Raw genomic sequence first — 15,317 nt, 5'->3', positions numbered from 1 at the left:
GGGGTGGTAAGAAGAGAAACCAAAAGACTTGTATGCATACATATTAGCATAACCAATGGACACAGACACTGGGGCGGTAGGGGCTTGCCCACCCGGCGTGGGAATGGCAGGGGCAGTCAATTGAGGAAAAAGTAGACATGAAAAAATTTAGACAATAAAAAAGAACCATAATAATAAATAAGTAAATCTAAGGAACCGCTTCCCTTTCTTGAAAAGATTGTAAAAGTCAATCTATTCTACCATTTGTTCTGAATGAGTGAACATACAGTAGGATTTTTGCCTTGTGTATTCTAGTGACCTACTGAAATACCTACAAAGACTATCTTGTCATTAGCATTTAGGTTCTTTGATTCTTTTTTAGTATTTGCATTTTTATCTCTATGGTTTTCTGTGGAGTTTATTGAGTTTATTGAGGTTGTAAGCCAGCAACAGTAAAGTTTTAACCATAAAGAACAATTGTTTTACATATTCAAGCAAGATGAGAGGAACATAATCATCTGGCAGCCAGTATATCCAGGATTTGCTATGAGATTTAATTCTGCCACCATAGTGGGTACTAGATACTTGGTACTGGAAATTTTGAAAAATTGGGAGTAGACCTGGACTGATGGGGAAGTACTCAGTGTTGCTTTGATTGGATCTAACAGTACTATAATGTAAAGTGTTGCTTTACTAAATGAACCCCCATAGACCTGTGAGCCCATGTCTGATTAAAAGTTTTCAGTGTTTTAGCACTATTTTCAAATAGAACACAATGTACATTTATAATGGAAAAAAATTTAAATAGAGGAAATGGAAACAAATATCACCCAAAGTTTTACTAACTAGTCTATATTTTGGTGCATTTATTCCTATTCTTTTTACTCCCCCCTATATAGGTTTCTGGTCATAATTGACTTTATTATGGTGTATTATATGCCATATTGCAGCTGTATAGTAGTAAACCTTCCATTTAGTAAAAAAGTATTTGGATGAGTTTTCATATTTTAAGCTGTATTTGTCTGATGAGATCCGAAAAGTAAAGTATATGTTAACGGCATGGCTTAAGAAACATATCAGAGTTTTAGCTATAGTTAAGATATTTCTAGCTTGAAGGAGAATTTATTCCTCCAAATAATGATTGTTTTCAAATTATGCCATCTGGAGCTTCTGGTTACTGAGGAGTCAGTGGCTTTAAAGGGAAGCATCTGAAACAGGCAAATTGATATTTTATCTATAATAATAAAAGTATAATATACTAATTTGACCCCACATCCTCCTGGACAACCAACTTCCAGATGAAGCCAGGGCTGCGAGGGAAGCCTGGGTCCCGGGTGCCAGAGGGAAGCTGGTGCTGGCAGCAAGGGAAAGGAAGGCCTACTCCTGCATGAATTTTGTGTATCTGGCCTCTAGTATAATATAAAGATATTTCTGATTATTGGCTACTGGCAGTTTTTAAATGCTCTGTATTTTAAAAGATATCAACCGGATAATCTCCCTTCCTGTCTTTTGTGTATATGAGGGGCACACTGGTGGGAAAGTGTGACAGCATGATGAAAGCTATTTTACAGGAATATGAGGAAGGAAGGCTTATCTGAATTAGTTTATAATAACACAAGAAAACTGATTCAGTAGGCAGTGAGGCAGACACGAACAGAGTAGGAACGATAGGCCAAGTATGTCACCAAAATAGAAAGCTGTTGGTGCCTAGCAATGGGCAAAACTGGGAAACCAAGTATTGTAGGGTGGGACCTCACCCAAGGGTGACCTTTCCTCCCTTAGCATATCACCGGTCATGCAGTTTACAACCCCTGAACTTTCATATCTCTGGTCCCCTCACCTTTCCGCCCCAGCATATGGACACCCTTAAAGAGAAACAAAGGGCCCAGAGAATAGCCTCATACAACTTCCATGCATGCCCTTGCATCCTGACTCCCGTAGCATTAAGCCCTGAGGACAAAAGAGGTTCTGGCCTGATTCTAAAAATCTTAGTAACAAAGCCTCCAGTCTGCTGAGCTTAGAGACAGAGTTTTGGTCAAAGTAGAAGTAATATCTAGGCCTCAGTTGGTTTCAGCTTCAGGCCCAGCTTAGGTCCCCTAAGACCATCCCTAAAATTTCTGCCTTTAGGTAAAAGCCCTTAAGATGAAGGACCCAGCACCTGTGCTCTCTCCCTTGAGCATGCCTGTAGTTTTCCCCGCCCTCTTCTCAGGTGCTCTCACTCTGGAGCATGCCCTTGCCTTCCCCGTCTTGTTCCCCCGGTCGTGTATATTCTTCCTTCCTTACTTCTAAGTTCCAGGGGCCCTTCTTCTGCCTCTGTAACTTGTGTGTTGAGCCCACGCAGCAACAATGGCTCACTTCTACCTCTGTGACTTTCTAAATATACTTTCTCTTATAATTTAAGTTCTTGGCTCTAAATTCTTCCTCAGCAAAACTCAACGACAAAAGTCAAACCTCTGGTGCCATTTTGCCACTAACAAAATGAAGCTTATTAAAATTGTTGGTATTCTGTCATATTAAAGAATACTACTATTACTTTCAACTACTTACAGTGACTAGAATTGGGTTTTGGTTTTACTCTAAGAGGATTTTTGTAACATCGTTTGGGCTATTTCCATATTTGATTATTGCTGTATTGTTGGGCTCTTAAATTAATGGGTACTTCTAAAAGACATGAATATTTCTAGTGTTTTAAAGATAATTTATTCTCTAGCATATCTCAAAAAATCATTGTCATATGTCTGACACCACTGCAGGTAAATTCTAATTTGTATCAGTAGGAGGATTTGCCTTCCAGTTGCAATTGATTTTAGACAATTGGTCAAACACTTGTGGCACGCTTAATTTGCCCCAGATTCTGTCCTGAGAAGGTTGGAGGTATAAGAGGAGTGAAAGTCCTGTCTTCCCTAGAGAAGCTCACTTTTTATGAGAGGGATGCCCTGGAAGCAGTTGATACCATGTAACAAGTAGTAACTCAGGTGTGTGAGTGCAGAGAAAGGGACAGTTGTTTCGTGTGGCTACTGGCAGAGGTGTCCTGGAGGTAGATGGGAAGTGGGGTTAACCTTGCTGAGAAACAGTGGAAGAAAAAGGCCTTGTAGTCAGAGAGAGCATCTGAGTGAGGCAGGGTCCTGATAAGTATCATGTAGCTTAGGAAATCTATATATATAAAAGCCTAACCAACCGAACAACCAGTAGCTATGATGCATACTGACCACCAGGGGACAGACACTCAATGCAGGAGCTGCCCCCTGGTGGTCAATGTGCTTCCACAGCCAATGTCCCACAAACCCTCCCCCCACCAGCCAGCCAGCCTGATGGCCCCGATGGCCTGGCCAATCTCCCGCAGTCTCTCCCTTGGGCCGGGCAAACTCCCATAGCCCCTCCCCCCACGTGACTGGCCAACCCTTTGCAGCACCTCCCGCTGACCAACCAACTTCCCATGGCCGTAACCCAAGGCTGGTTGACCAACATCCCACGTTTCCTCCCTCCAGCTGGCCCCAATGGTCCTGATTGAAACCTCCAATGACCCCTCCCCTGGTCAGCTGGCCCCAATGGCCCTGATCAGGCTGGCTGGCCAACCTTTCATGTCCCGTCCCGCCTGCCAACCTCCCACAGCCCCAATCAGCCCTGATTGAGGTACCCTACTCGTACATGAACTCATGCATTGGATCTAGTATATATATATATATATATATATATATATATATATATATATATATAAATAAAAGCCTAAAAGACCGTTACAACCAGTCAACCTGTCGCTATGATGCCCACTGACCACCAGGGGGCAGACACTCAATGCAGGAGCTGCCCCTGGTGGTAAGTGTGCTCCCAAAGCCAACCTCCTGTGGCCGGCCAACCTCCCATAGTCCCTTCCCCTGGCTGGTTGGCCCTGATCAGCCCGGATCAGGACTGGGCAAGACAGCCCCAATGGGCCCTGATTGGCGGGCAGGCCAAGGGACCCCCTACCTGTGCATAAATTTGTGCACCAGGCCTCTAGTAGAATTTGTAATATCATGTTAAGTACCGTATTATCTGAGGTTCTCTTTTGAGTAATGTAATAATAGTCTTATTTCAACATGAGGAGAGAGTTAAATTCTCAGAGTTGTTTGATCTATTTTTGGATGTGAGAGAATCTTAAAACAATACTTTTTAATTCTCAAGGTAAGGAAACTGAGGCCCAGAGAGAACTCTGGTCCCTAACTTGTGAGCCGCAGGCCAGCCCCAGCACACACACACCTCTGCCTCAGATACATGTATTTTGTCACACTGTCTCCTGAACTAACATTTATCATTGGCTTTTATGTACTTCAGTAAAAGCTCTTGCTTCAATATTATAGAAGGCAGTATGTCTTAATGTAGAAAATAAATAGTAGAAATAGAAATCTTGGCAGGATTCATTTCTCAAGGAAAAAACACTAAAATCTTATTTTAAATGTTTTACATTGTTATAAAGGGAATTAATCATAGGTGTTTGCCAAGTTGGATTATAGGTAGTATGTCAAGGGCAGCATTTGATGACCCCCTCGTCAATTCTCATCATTGGAAGAGAGAGCATGCAGTGTGTTTACCGTAGAGCTGCACATGGTATTGCACTGAAGCAGTTCATAGGGTATGAGAACAATTGTAATGCTTAATTGTCTGACATTTTAACCAAGGAAAAACACACTTTTATAGGTTTAACTTACTGTGATATTTTCCTCTCTTCCCCTTCCCCTTCAGGTGTCCCCTGGTCACCTTAGGGAAAAGTACAGCTCGTGTGCTACAGTATTTGTAGACAGCACTATTTCTCAGTCTGATTTGAAAATCACCTTGCAGTGGTGAGTACAAATAGGGGACAGAACCCTTATCCTGCCCATATGTACTTTCATTTGATTGTCCTTTTCAGTGCTCAGGTTAAAACACTGGTGTCAATTATATATTGATTTCCACTTCCATTTTAATCTTAGAGTGACTGGAAGAAGGGAAACCCACTTAACAATTAAAAAATCCCCCCAAAAGTGTTTATCTTTACTTGAGGCATTACTGTTCCTGAGACATTGTTGAACCAATGAAAGGAGAGGTGCGTTTTATTGAATGTTTCTGGAATAGAGTATTTCTTCATGAGATACAGGCCTAAAACCATGTGTACTACCCTGGAAGCTGCTCTTGGAAGAAGGGACAGCTTGTCCCCTACTGGCACCAGAGTGTATCTGCAATTACAGTTCATTGGATTGTGTCAGGTTTCCCCCATCCTACTTTCTTTTTTCCTGCACCATTTCTATATTGAAATGCATTCTCCTTCCAGGAAAAATGCATCAAAGCAGTCTAACGGAACAACTTTTCAAAATAATTTCTTTGAGGGTTAAATTTGTTCAACTGAGGTTTTAATTTCATAGATGAATTAAATTTAGTTATATATATATATATATATATATATATATATATATAGATATATATTTACACATCTTCAAGAAACTACATTATATCGATCCATATGTAACAAAATCAAAGCAAAATCATGAGAGAGGTGAAGTTTGGGAAACATAGTCACAGTCAGGTTTACGCTTAAGCAAACATAACAGTGTCATGATGATGAAAACTATTCATTAAATTCTGTGAGTTCATAGTCCACAATTGGAGATGCACTTTAAAAACACCCTAATATGAAACTCTCAAGCTTACTTAAGAGCAAAATAAAACCAAAACTTGGATGTAGAGCTTCCTGAATCCCATTGGTGCTGTCCAAGGATCATTATTGGTGTCTCTCCAGGATGAGAGGGTTGACTTTCCAGAACACAGTTTGAGAAATTCTACCTGAAAATATTAAAATCCTCATTCCTGATTTTATTTTTCAGTCCTAAGAAATAATTTATTTATAAACTTAATTTTGTTTATATTGTATCAGCTTTTTGGCTAATTAAATTCTCAGTAACTTCTACTTTAATTATAACAGCCAGTTCACAATCATAATAATGTAAGTTTCTTCTCTCATAACAACAGTTGAGATCAAATTGAGTTTCAGCAAAACTGGAGCCCGTCTCTCTCTAAAGTCCTGAGCTTTGGCACCCAACTCACAATCACTGAGTCTTTTTCTTCAGTCTGGCCACTAAATCCGGGAGTAAAAACCAGTCCTTTCTGGCTGCATTTCATAGCTTCTTTTGAATTAGATGATTCTGGTGTTACAATATATAATTCAAGAGTTGTTTTGAAGATTAGCCTTACTTAGACAAGTGGGTGTTACGTCTTTTCCCTCCAAATTCGTCTAATTTTTGGAAGTACAGTAAATTTTCATTTGCTCTTATCAAGTTTTGAAAATGATCATTCAGTACATTTACTATTGGTAAATTAAAGGTTTAGTTGGAATATTAATAGAGCTCATTAGCTTTTAGGAATGGTTTTGAAAAAATGTTTATTCTGGGGTAATAGTGCATTGTTCTCAATGGGATGGGTGAGCCTTATTAGAATCACTTACGCAATTTTTGTCTAAATGTGTCTCTAAAAACATGCATTCCATTTCTCCTTCCCTAACACACTCTGTCACTCTCACAAGACTTCTGATAAGCTGAGGAGGGATGGAAGGCATTTTTATGTGGAGAAAAGCATTTGGGATGATTTTGATTTTAACTCTACTTCATGTGTTCTCAAACTTTGCTGCACTTTGTCATCACCCGAGAAGCTTCCAAAGTTAACGAATGCCCGTTAAATCAGAGCATCTCAAGGTGGAAGAAGGCAGTTTGTAAAACTCCTCTGATGATCCCAATGCACAGCCAAGCTTGGGAACCACACTGCCTGGGTAGAGGGTAGAAGAAGGAGAACTGCTTCTCACTCTTGGTGGGACCTTGAGCAAGTCAGTTTTAAGCCTTGGTTACTTTCTCTGTAAAATGGGTTGTTGAGTTAAATATCATCACAAGTTCATTGGTTCCTTTCAGCTTATATGCTTCAAATTCTATGATTTTAAAATCATTTTGAAGATGAAACTGTTTGAAGCACTACAGAAGTGCCCATCTTTGATGCTAACAATGCTACAGGCCTTTGTACAACTGCTAATATTCTATAACCTAGTTATAAAATTCAGATTTGCTTTTCCTCAATTATTTGGAGCTTCATTTCTGACATTTGGGGCAAAGAGAAAAAGCATATAACTTGATCTACAGCACTCCTTTGTTTCATGTTACACAGCATCTGGGAATAACATAGGGATATAGGAACTTACGCAGTATGTGAGGACTTACATCTGCTCATTAAAATTTTATTTAAACTAATTTGGAAATAAATGTTTTTAATACTACACGGTGTATAATTTTACTTCATTGCATTCTTATATTTGCCATTACATTTTCTTAACAATTATGTAAAAGTGACCTTAAATGATACGCTTCGGTATAGAGCATTTTATTTAACTTTAGGGGAAGAAGGAAAATAGGTGGGCAGGTGGAAAAACTACTGTGGCTTAAATTTAAGCATGTGTGCAAGTAGATCTAACTTGTACAGGATGAAAGGTTCTCTGAGTAGAAAGGCAAAAGATAGGGCAAGAGTGTAATAACTTATATGTTATAATGATCACCCAAAACATGTCTTCTAACAGCATATTCCTTAGCATTTTGGTTTTCCTAATTTTAGTAACTGACAAAGAACTACCACAAGGCAGAAAGTGCTTGGGCGATACTTTCTGAATGAGGATCTCATGGCCACTGGGCAGCTGGGATGGTCTTCCCCCACCACAACCCTTTTAAAACCTGTCTTCAGACCTGACATAAAGTCAATTGTTACTTTTTCTTTTCTCCACAGCCTGGCACTAGCAATATATTACCACATAAAGAAGAGGTGAGTTTTAAAACCAGTCTTGTTATTCTAGCTAATAAACTTACAAGATATAAAGTTCGTGTTCGATTTTTAACTATCAAGATTATTGGAGTAAGCTATAGTGCTCTTATTACATTGTTGAAATGAACCATTTGTTTTAGTCTTAGTACTCCTAATGCATAAGGTATTGAGGATCCTGAAGAAAATTTGTTTATGTGGGTTATATTAATATTTACTGTATTAGAAATTAAAATTGAGAATTTAAAAATGAATTCCTTGTATGTTGAAACATGGTTTTTATAGCACTGTTGAAATTTTGAGCAGGATACTGCTTTGTTGTGGCGGATTGCCTTGAGCGTTACAGGGTGTTTACAGCTTCCCTGGCCTCTCCTCACTAGATGCCAGTAGCATCATCTTCCCAGGCCCCATTTTGACAACAAAAGCTGTATCCACCATGGCCGAATGTTTCCTGGGGGGCAGAAACACCCCTGAAAGCAAGTCATAGTGGTAACAAAATTCTTTATAAAAGAGAATCATTTTCCACAATAAATTGGTCGAATGGAAATTGTGTCACTTATTTACATTTTGCAAATCTCTTTATGTCTGGTTCAACAGAAGACAGCTGATTCTCACTTACACCCTGTCTTCAATCCTTAGTGATTACCTCAGTCATTTCAATAATTTGTTTTGAATAAACAATATGCAGACCCAGCCTCATGTATCTTTATGGCTAGAAAAGTTTGTATTTTCAAAGCCTTCAGATAATTTTGGATATTCTTTGATACTATACCAGAAGTCTACAGAACCTGTCTTCTGAAATTAGTTACAATGGAATTTTAAATCCTATCCTTGAACTTGTACTAAGGTCTCTGTTAAATTAGTACCCATGCATACATCTTCTATGCTAAATGAATCTCTTAAATTGTAAGTAATTTTCAAATAACATTGTGCATTGGTCATTTGGAAAGTATCAGCTCACATTTCTTTTTACAGTATCAAAACTCACTTTTGTTAGGTAGCATCACATAACCACCAGTCTTCCCAGAAAAAACTTTAGGTATTGAAAAACTGTTAGGTTACAAAAAGGATACAAGTTTTCCCCAATCTTGATTTTGAGCTTGATAGCTGGAACTGTGCAATTGGCAAGAAATGTATAAGTTATTTTCCTGGAAGTGACAGACTCACTTTTCAGTCTTGAGTGCACGACACTTGTATTATCAAATAAAAATATTATTCTCTGAGAACAGTAGGGCATTCATCTCACAACTAATTTCAAGTGCTTTTCCTTAACAACCACATTTCAGTATGCAGAAATGCTTAATGCATACTTCCCCTTGCAGCATTTCTCAACCTGTGGGTCACGACCCCTTTGGCGGTCAAATGATCCTTTCACAAGGGTCACTTAAGACCATCCTGCATATCAGATATTTACAGTACAACTCATAACAGTAACAACGTTACAGTTATGAAGTAGCAACGAAAATAATTTTATGGTTGGGTCACAACATGAGGAACTGTATTTAAAGGGCCAGAAGGTTGAGAACCACTGTAGAGTATAAAAAGAAGATTCAACTTTTAATTACATTATTCATTGTCACTGCTTTATCAAAGATGTGCTTAAGTAAAGCATATTTCTTGTCAACAAGTGGCAGTGAAGAATAGAATAACTACTAGCACAGATTGGGACCCCTGCCTTGATTCTTGCTCAGAAACCAGTTTTACTGACTTTGGCTTTTATCCAGTCATTGCAAATGTCAGTGTAAATGCAGGCAGTGCCTTAATATTTCTATACAAACAGTTTTGGCCTCCTGGGTCTCCTGGAAATGGTCTAGTGGAACCACTGAAGCTTGAAAACACACTTGGAGAACCACTGTGTAAATGAGCAGAGTGTAGTAGTGTGGAATATTAAACCTAAAAACCCCCAGAAGACTGGTTTCCCTCACTCAGTTGGTTGGAGCATTGTCTTGTACACCAAAAGCTGGCAGGTTTGATTCCAAGTTAGGGCAGCACATACCTAGGTTGTAGGTTCAATACTGTAAGGCCACATAGGTAGTTTTCCAGTTCCATGTATAGGAGGCAGCCAATCCATTTTTCCCCCTCAAATCAATAGAGTGGTCACTTCTAAAATACAAAGGCAAATTTTAACCTCAGATTATTGTAAAGAATCAAGAAGAATATAATATAGGAAACTAGTAAGAGAAAAAACAGTGGAAAAAAAAAACAGGAATCTCATTCTCACATGAAGAATTGCCCACTACTACTGCGTTGTAAAATGTTCCTGTGTCTGCCAATGAGAGGTTAGAGGACTGGCCATCGATTTGGTTGCCTAGCGTTGCCTATTAGGGAGGGTCAATGCTTATAAAGGCAGCTCTGACAGGTCATTGTAGAAAAAATTTCAGAGAATTTGATGTGCTGAATAAAAAGAGGTCAGAAAATTCCTACGGGATCTAAGAGAAGAATTTGTAGAAGGACTTTCTTTGTTGAAGGTTAAGCTCCCTCTACTCCCAGCAGATGTGTTGCTAACACAACAATTCCTGGATTAGTTTTTTTTCAATCACGTTCTTGTTTTCTAGAGATGCAAATAGATCCAAGGACATTTTTGATGAGAGACTCCATCCTGTCACAGTAAGTGCCAGTTGTATTGAGGTTGTCCTTTTCTCTCAGACAGTTGTGCTTATTCCATGCTGATTTGCTTCAAAATTAATCACTAGTAAAAAATTACTTTCTCCAGCTTGGAGTTCACATTACCTTCCTTTAAGTTTTCTTCCCCATCACATGTTGTATCTAATTATTTTACAAAAGGAATCTCTATATATAAAAGCATAAGCGACTGTCTAACTGGTAGCTATGGCACCCACTGACCAACAGGGGGCTGACACTCAATGCAGATGCTACTGAGTTGCTGTGACTTGGCAGCTGTGGTTCTCAGGTGATGAACCCGCAATCAGAGAGGAGGGAGTCGATTCTGGGGTGTGTAACCCCGAGAACTGCCCTCTTGTAATCCCAGACCCTTTGGGGGATGTTGGAGAGCGGTTTCAGCCTGATCCCTGCAGGCCAGACCAGGGGAGCCCACCTGTGCACAAATCTGTGCATCAGACCTCTAGTGTTATATAAGAAACTAGAGGCCCAGTGCACAACATTTGTGTACTGGGGTGAGGGGTGCCTCAGCCTGACCTGCACCCTTTCACAGTCCGGGAGCCCTCGAGGGATGTTGGAGAGCTGGTTTTGGCCTGATCCCCGTAGGCCAGGCCGCGGGACCCCACCTGTGCTCAAATCCATGCACCAGGCCTCTAGTTTATAATAATAAAAGTGTACTATGCAAACCGACCAAACAACCAAACAGCAGAACGACCTTCCAGATGAACTTTGGATGACCATGCTATGACACACACTGGTGCCAGGCCTGCCAAGGTGGGTGCAATGTGATTGGTCAGGGGGCCCAGCCATCGCCCCATGATCGCCCTACAGAGGGAGGCCAAGGCCCCAAAGAGGGAGACACATGCCTCTGGCTGGCGGGGCGATCGATCGGGGTGGGGTGGCACTCCGTGATCGCCCCAATGAGGGAGGCCCAGGCCATCCTCTGGGCGGTGACCATTTGTGGAGCCCCAGCTGGGTGGGCAGAGCCCCACGACTAATTGTCCTAAAGAGGAAGATCCAGGCTACCCCTACAGACAGCACTGTCGTGTGTGGGCAGGGCCACCCTCTGCAGAGTGATTGATCTGGGGGCCCCTACAATCAATCAACCCACAGAGGGAGGCCCAGCCCACTGGCTAGCAATGTGGTGGTGGGTGTGCAGGGCCAGCCAGTGATCACCCCGCAGAGGGAAATCCCAGGCCAGCCAATGATCACACCCCACGCCTGTTGTCCGCAGAGGGAGATGCCAAGTGATGGGGTAGGGGTTGGCAATGCCACACCAATGGCAAGCAGTGGCAGGAATGGGGGCATGGCCAGCTGCCCGTAGCCAGGAGAAGGTAAGCCCCAATAGGGCCTCATCACCAGTCAAGCCTAGGGACCCTACGTGAGGGGTCCCAGATTGTGAGAGGGCACAGGCTGAGAGCCACCCACCCATGCATGGATTTTGTGCACTGAGCCTCTCATGTTATATAAGAAACTAGAGGCCCGGTGCGTGACATTCATGTACTGGGGGTGGAGGATCCCTCAGCCCAGTCTGTGCATTTTGCAGTCTAGGAGCCCTTAGGGGATGTCTGACTGATGGCTTACATCCTTAGCACTGCCGCGGAGGCGGGAGTGGCTCCTGCCACAGCCACTGTGCTCGCCAGCCATCAGCCTGGCTTCTGGCTGAGCAGCACTCTGCCTGTGGGAGCACACTGACCACCAGGGGTCAGCTCCTGTGTTGAGGCTCTGCCCCTTGGTGGTCAGTGGGCATCACAGCGACCAATTTTCCTCCATTCGGTCGATTTGCTTATTACCCTTTAATTATATAGGATAGGTCAGTAAGAACTGAGTTTCAGCTTTGTATAATTAGTGAGCTACAGTGGACAACATGCCTGAAAAACAAAAATGTATATTTTTAAAAGAAAATTTTCAATAGCATCAAGCAATATGAATATTTGTACATAAACCTAATAGATATGTCAGGATCTATAGAAGACAATTAAACAGCTATTTAAATATTGAATTAATTAGAATGACAAAAATTTTCAAATGTCTTCAGATATGCTCTATAACAATATGTGGCTGGTGAGCACTGTATGCACAGCACAGCCTTAGAGCCTGATGGTTACATTCTCAAAGTTGATTGCAGAGAAGTATGACATGATAACCAACAAGTCTTTGGAGCCTAAAAATAGTTCACATTTAGACAGAATATTGTAGGGGAAGGTGGAAAGGAATATATAAATATTCTGAGGTTGTGCCTGTATTTATCTTTATTGAGTGTCAATATTCAGTCGCTGTTTTTTAAGGTCCCATTATTTATATTTAAAAGGCTAAAATACATGTCAGCCAATCAAAATTATTGTAAGCGGCACATGGGCACAAGTGGAACATGGTTGTTACAAAAGTACTTAATATTTTTCTTCAATGGATGCTTTCTTTCAGGAAGAAAAGGTTCCTGAGGAATTCTTTCATCATAATCCTGATCCCGAATCAATTTACAGATTTATTCGACCTTTCTTCATTGCCTTTAAGGCAACAGGAGGATATGCCATAACAACATTGGTAAGATAGTTCTTCCTTCAGAACTTTATTAAGGGAAACCTATCAAAGGATGTAAAGTTCACACACTTGAGCTTAAAAATCACCATGATTTAAAATGTCCTTGCTTTTTTCACCACAAAGCGATTGTTTTCAAAGGCAGCAGGAGGGAGAGGTTTCCAATTTCTCCCTCCAGACCTCAGGAGACATAGGCACATGCAGTGCACCCAGGCATACATACAAGGTGTGCTGATGGGGCAGGATGGGGGCAATAACAGAACCTTCTGGGCCCCAGGCAGTGTCAGGTTCAGTGTAGATCTAAGCTGAGTCGCAGGCCGCATTCCCCAGGCAGTTGTAATGTGTGTCCTGACTGAGAACTAGAGCCCAATGTTCTCTGTTCCTTCGATGATGGGTGTTCATCTGTCCTTGCTGTCCTCTTGTGCCTGCCTGTGATGTTTCCAGGATTCTAGTGCCAGTAGGACATGAAAGGGCTTTGCTGGTTGTCTGCTCAGCTACAGCTGTGTAAGGGGCTCTGTGTCATTCATCCAGGATTCCTGTGGCAAGAGTGTGTCATTTGGAATGAGTGGTCCATTCTAGTGAGAAGGAATGGGGATTGTATCACTCCTCCCTCGAACAATAATAAAGGGGAAAGTCTCCTGCTTGGTCTGAGGGAAGAGTACTTAGTGCAGTGACTCCTCCGTCAGTGTTCAGTCAGAATTTTGGAGAGGCAGCCTGTGCTTCCGAATAGAGACCCCTCAGTGGGCACTGGATTAGACACAGGCTATTCCACGTATCTGCCAGCCCGCTGGAGTGCTGAGCACAGCTGATCAAAGGCGGGAGTGGTGCTCCCACTTGAAGAGCTAGGGAACTCAGCAAGGAGAGCATCTGGGGTAGAAGAGGGTGAGTGCTTTTCAAACACATTAAGATGATGCACCTGTGAGACAGAGGGGCATCTCTAGAGATCATCCTACTATATAAAAACCCTGAGTTCGTCATAATCGGAGGTTCAGCCAACCGAAAGTCAGTCCTGCAGTCAGCACTTGGTTGCCGTGGTGACCCAGCACTGACTGCTGTGGCTGCAGGCACTATGACCCAGCACTGACTGCTGAGGGGACTGCAAACCAGGCCCAGAGAGAGGCCTGAAGAGAGAAGCAGGGTCTGATCCATAGCCTGTGTGGCAGCTGTTGATCAACACTTGCCTCTCTCTTTCTCTCCAAGACGGGCCAGCAGCAGCATCTCTATTTCTCTCCAGGTCTCCACCGGGGCTGCTCATCAGTGCCACACTTCTGAGCAGGTTCTGTTGATAGACCCAGAGACACTGACTGGCATAGAAACTGACCAGTCAGAACCAAATCTGGGTGAAGTGTGAGGAGCCAATGGCTGCCTAGGAAGCAGAGCTTTTGATGCTGATTGGCATAGAAAGAGACTAGTCAGAACCAAATTGGCCAGCAGAGGAGGGCAGTTAGGGGTGATCAGGCAGTCAGGCAGAGGCAGTTAGGGGCAATCAGGCAGGTAGGCAGGTGAGCAGTTAGGAGCCAGCAGTTCCAGATTGTGAGGGAGATGTCCGACTGCCAGTTTAGGCCCATGGGATTGGGCCTAATCTGGCAGTTGGACATCCCCCAAGGGCTTCCCAATTGGAGAGAGTGTAGGCTAGGCTGAGGGAACACCCCCCTCCATGCACGCTTTTGATGCACCAGGCCACGCGTTTGAATATGTGGAATTTGAGCATGAATCTGAGCTACTGGCAAGGAATTAGTATTAGCTATTCCAATACCAAGAAAATGTGTGAATAAAAAGTGCATGGAAGCAGGAAGAGTAACAAGAGCAGGTATTTAGTGGATATTTATGGAATGAGCAACTTCTTGTCAGCATTGAGCACTTTGACCTCACTCTCTGGAACCGCTTATCTTCCTTCTATTTTATTGTTTCTCCCTGTTTTCGATAGCATCCTAAGCTATGCCTGATGATTTCTCCTTCAGAGCTGAGTCCTTACAGATCTAAGTGCAGAGGATAGAGGAGAGCCATGGTTGAATAAAGTGTTTGCTTTTATGGAGCTTCTGTCCTAGTGAGGAAGAGATAAATATTTCTTTAACTGAGTGTTGTTAAAAGGTGAATATCTCAGGTAGTAGTAAATATCACGAAGGTACAGCAGGGTGACGTGATATCATGCTGAGAGGGGCTTGCTACTTGAGAGAGGTGATCAGGAAGAGCCTCTGTAAGAGATGACATCTGACCCTGGCCTGACTGAACTGAGGAAGATGAGGAGCTCTGGCGTTATGTGCAGAGGGAATAAGTGCCAGCCTCTGAGATGGGAACTTATACTTGGTATTTGAGTAAGAGTGAGGTATGGCCAGTGTGGTCAGAGTGTGGAATGAGGGAGAGAATGTAGGTCATGTGGT

General features: G+C 42.2%; 1 protein-coding gene across 1 annotated transcript in view; it reads left to right on the top strand.

The window, feature by feature from the left end:
- The window catches only part of LOC139015106 (cyclin-Y-like protein 1), a 37,425-nt gene that overhangs the window by 15,637 nt on the left and 6,471 nt on the right, over positions 1–15,317 (top strand). The window contains exons 3-6 of the mRNA XM_070422434.1: positions 4,699–4,796; positions 7,747–7,782; positions 10,335–10,386; positions 12,823–12,942. Coding sequence (XP_070278535.1) covers positions 4,699–4,796; positions 7,747–7,782; positions 10,335–10,386; positions 12,823–12,942 — 306 coding nt within the window. The remainder of the gene's footprint in view (positions 1–4,698; positions 4,797–7,746; positions 7,783–10,334; positions 10,387–12,822; positions 12,943–15,317) is intronic.

Source organism: Myotis yumanensis, unplaced genomic scaffold (genome assembly GCF_028538775.1).
Source record: "Myotis yumanensis isolate MYYU_CA2020_CCGP unplaced genomic scaffold, mMyoYum1.0.hap1 SCAF_1, whole genome shotgun sequence".
NCBI lineage: Eukaryota > Metazoa > Chordata > Mammalia > Chiroptera > Vespertilionidae > Myotis > Myotis yumanensis.
Note: the sequence above shows the minus strand (reverse complement) of the source record. Positions and strands in the feature narration are given on the sequence as shown.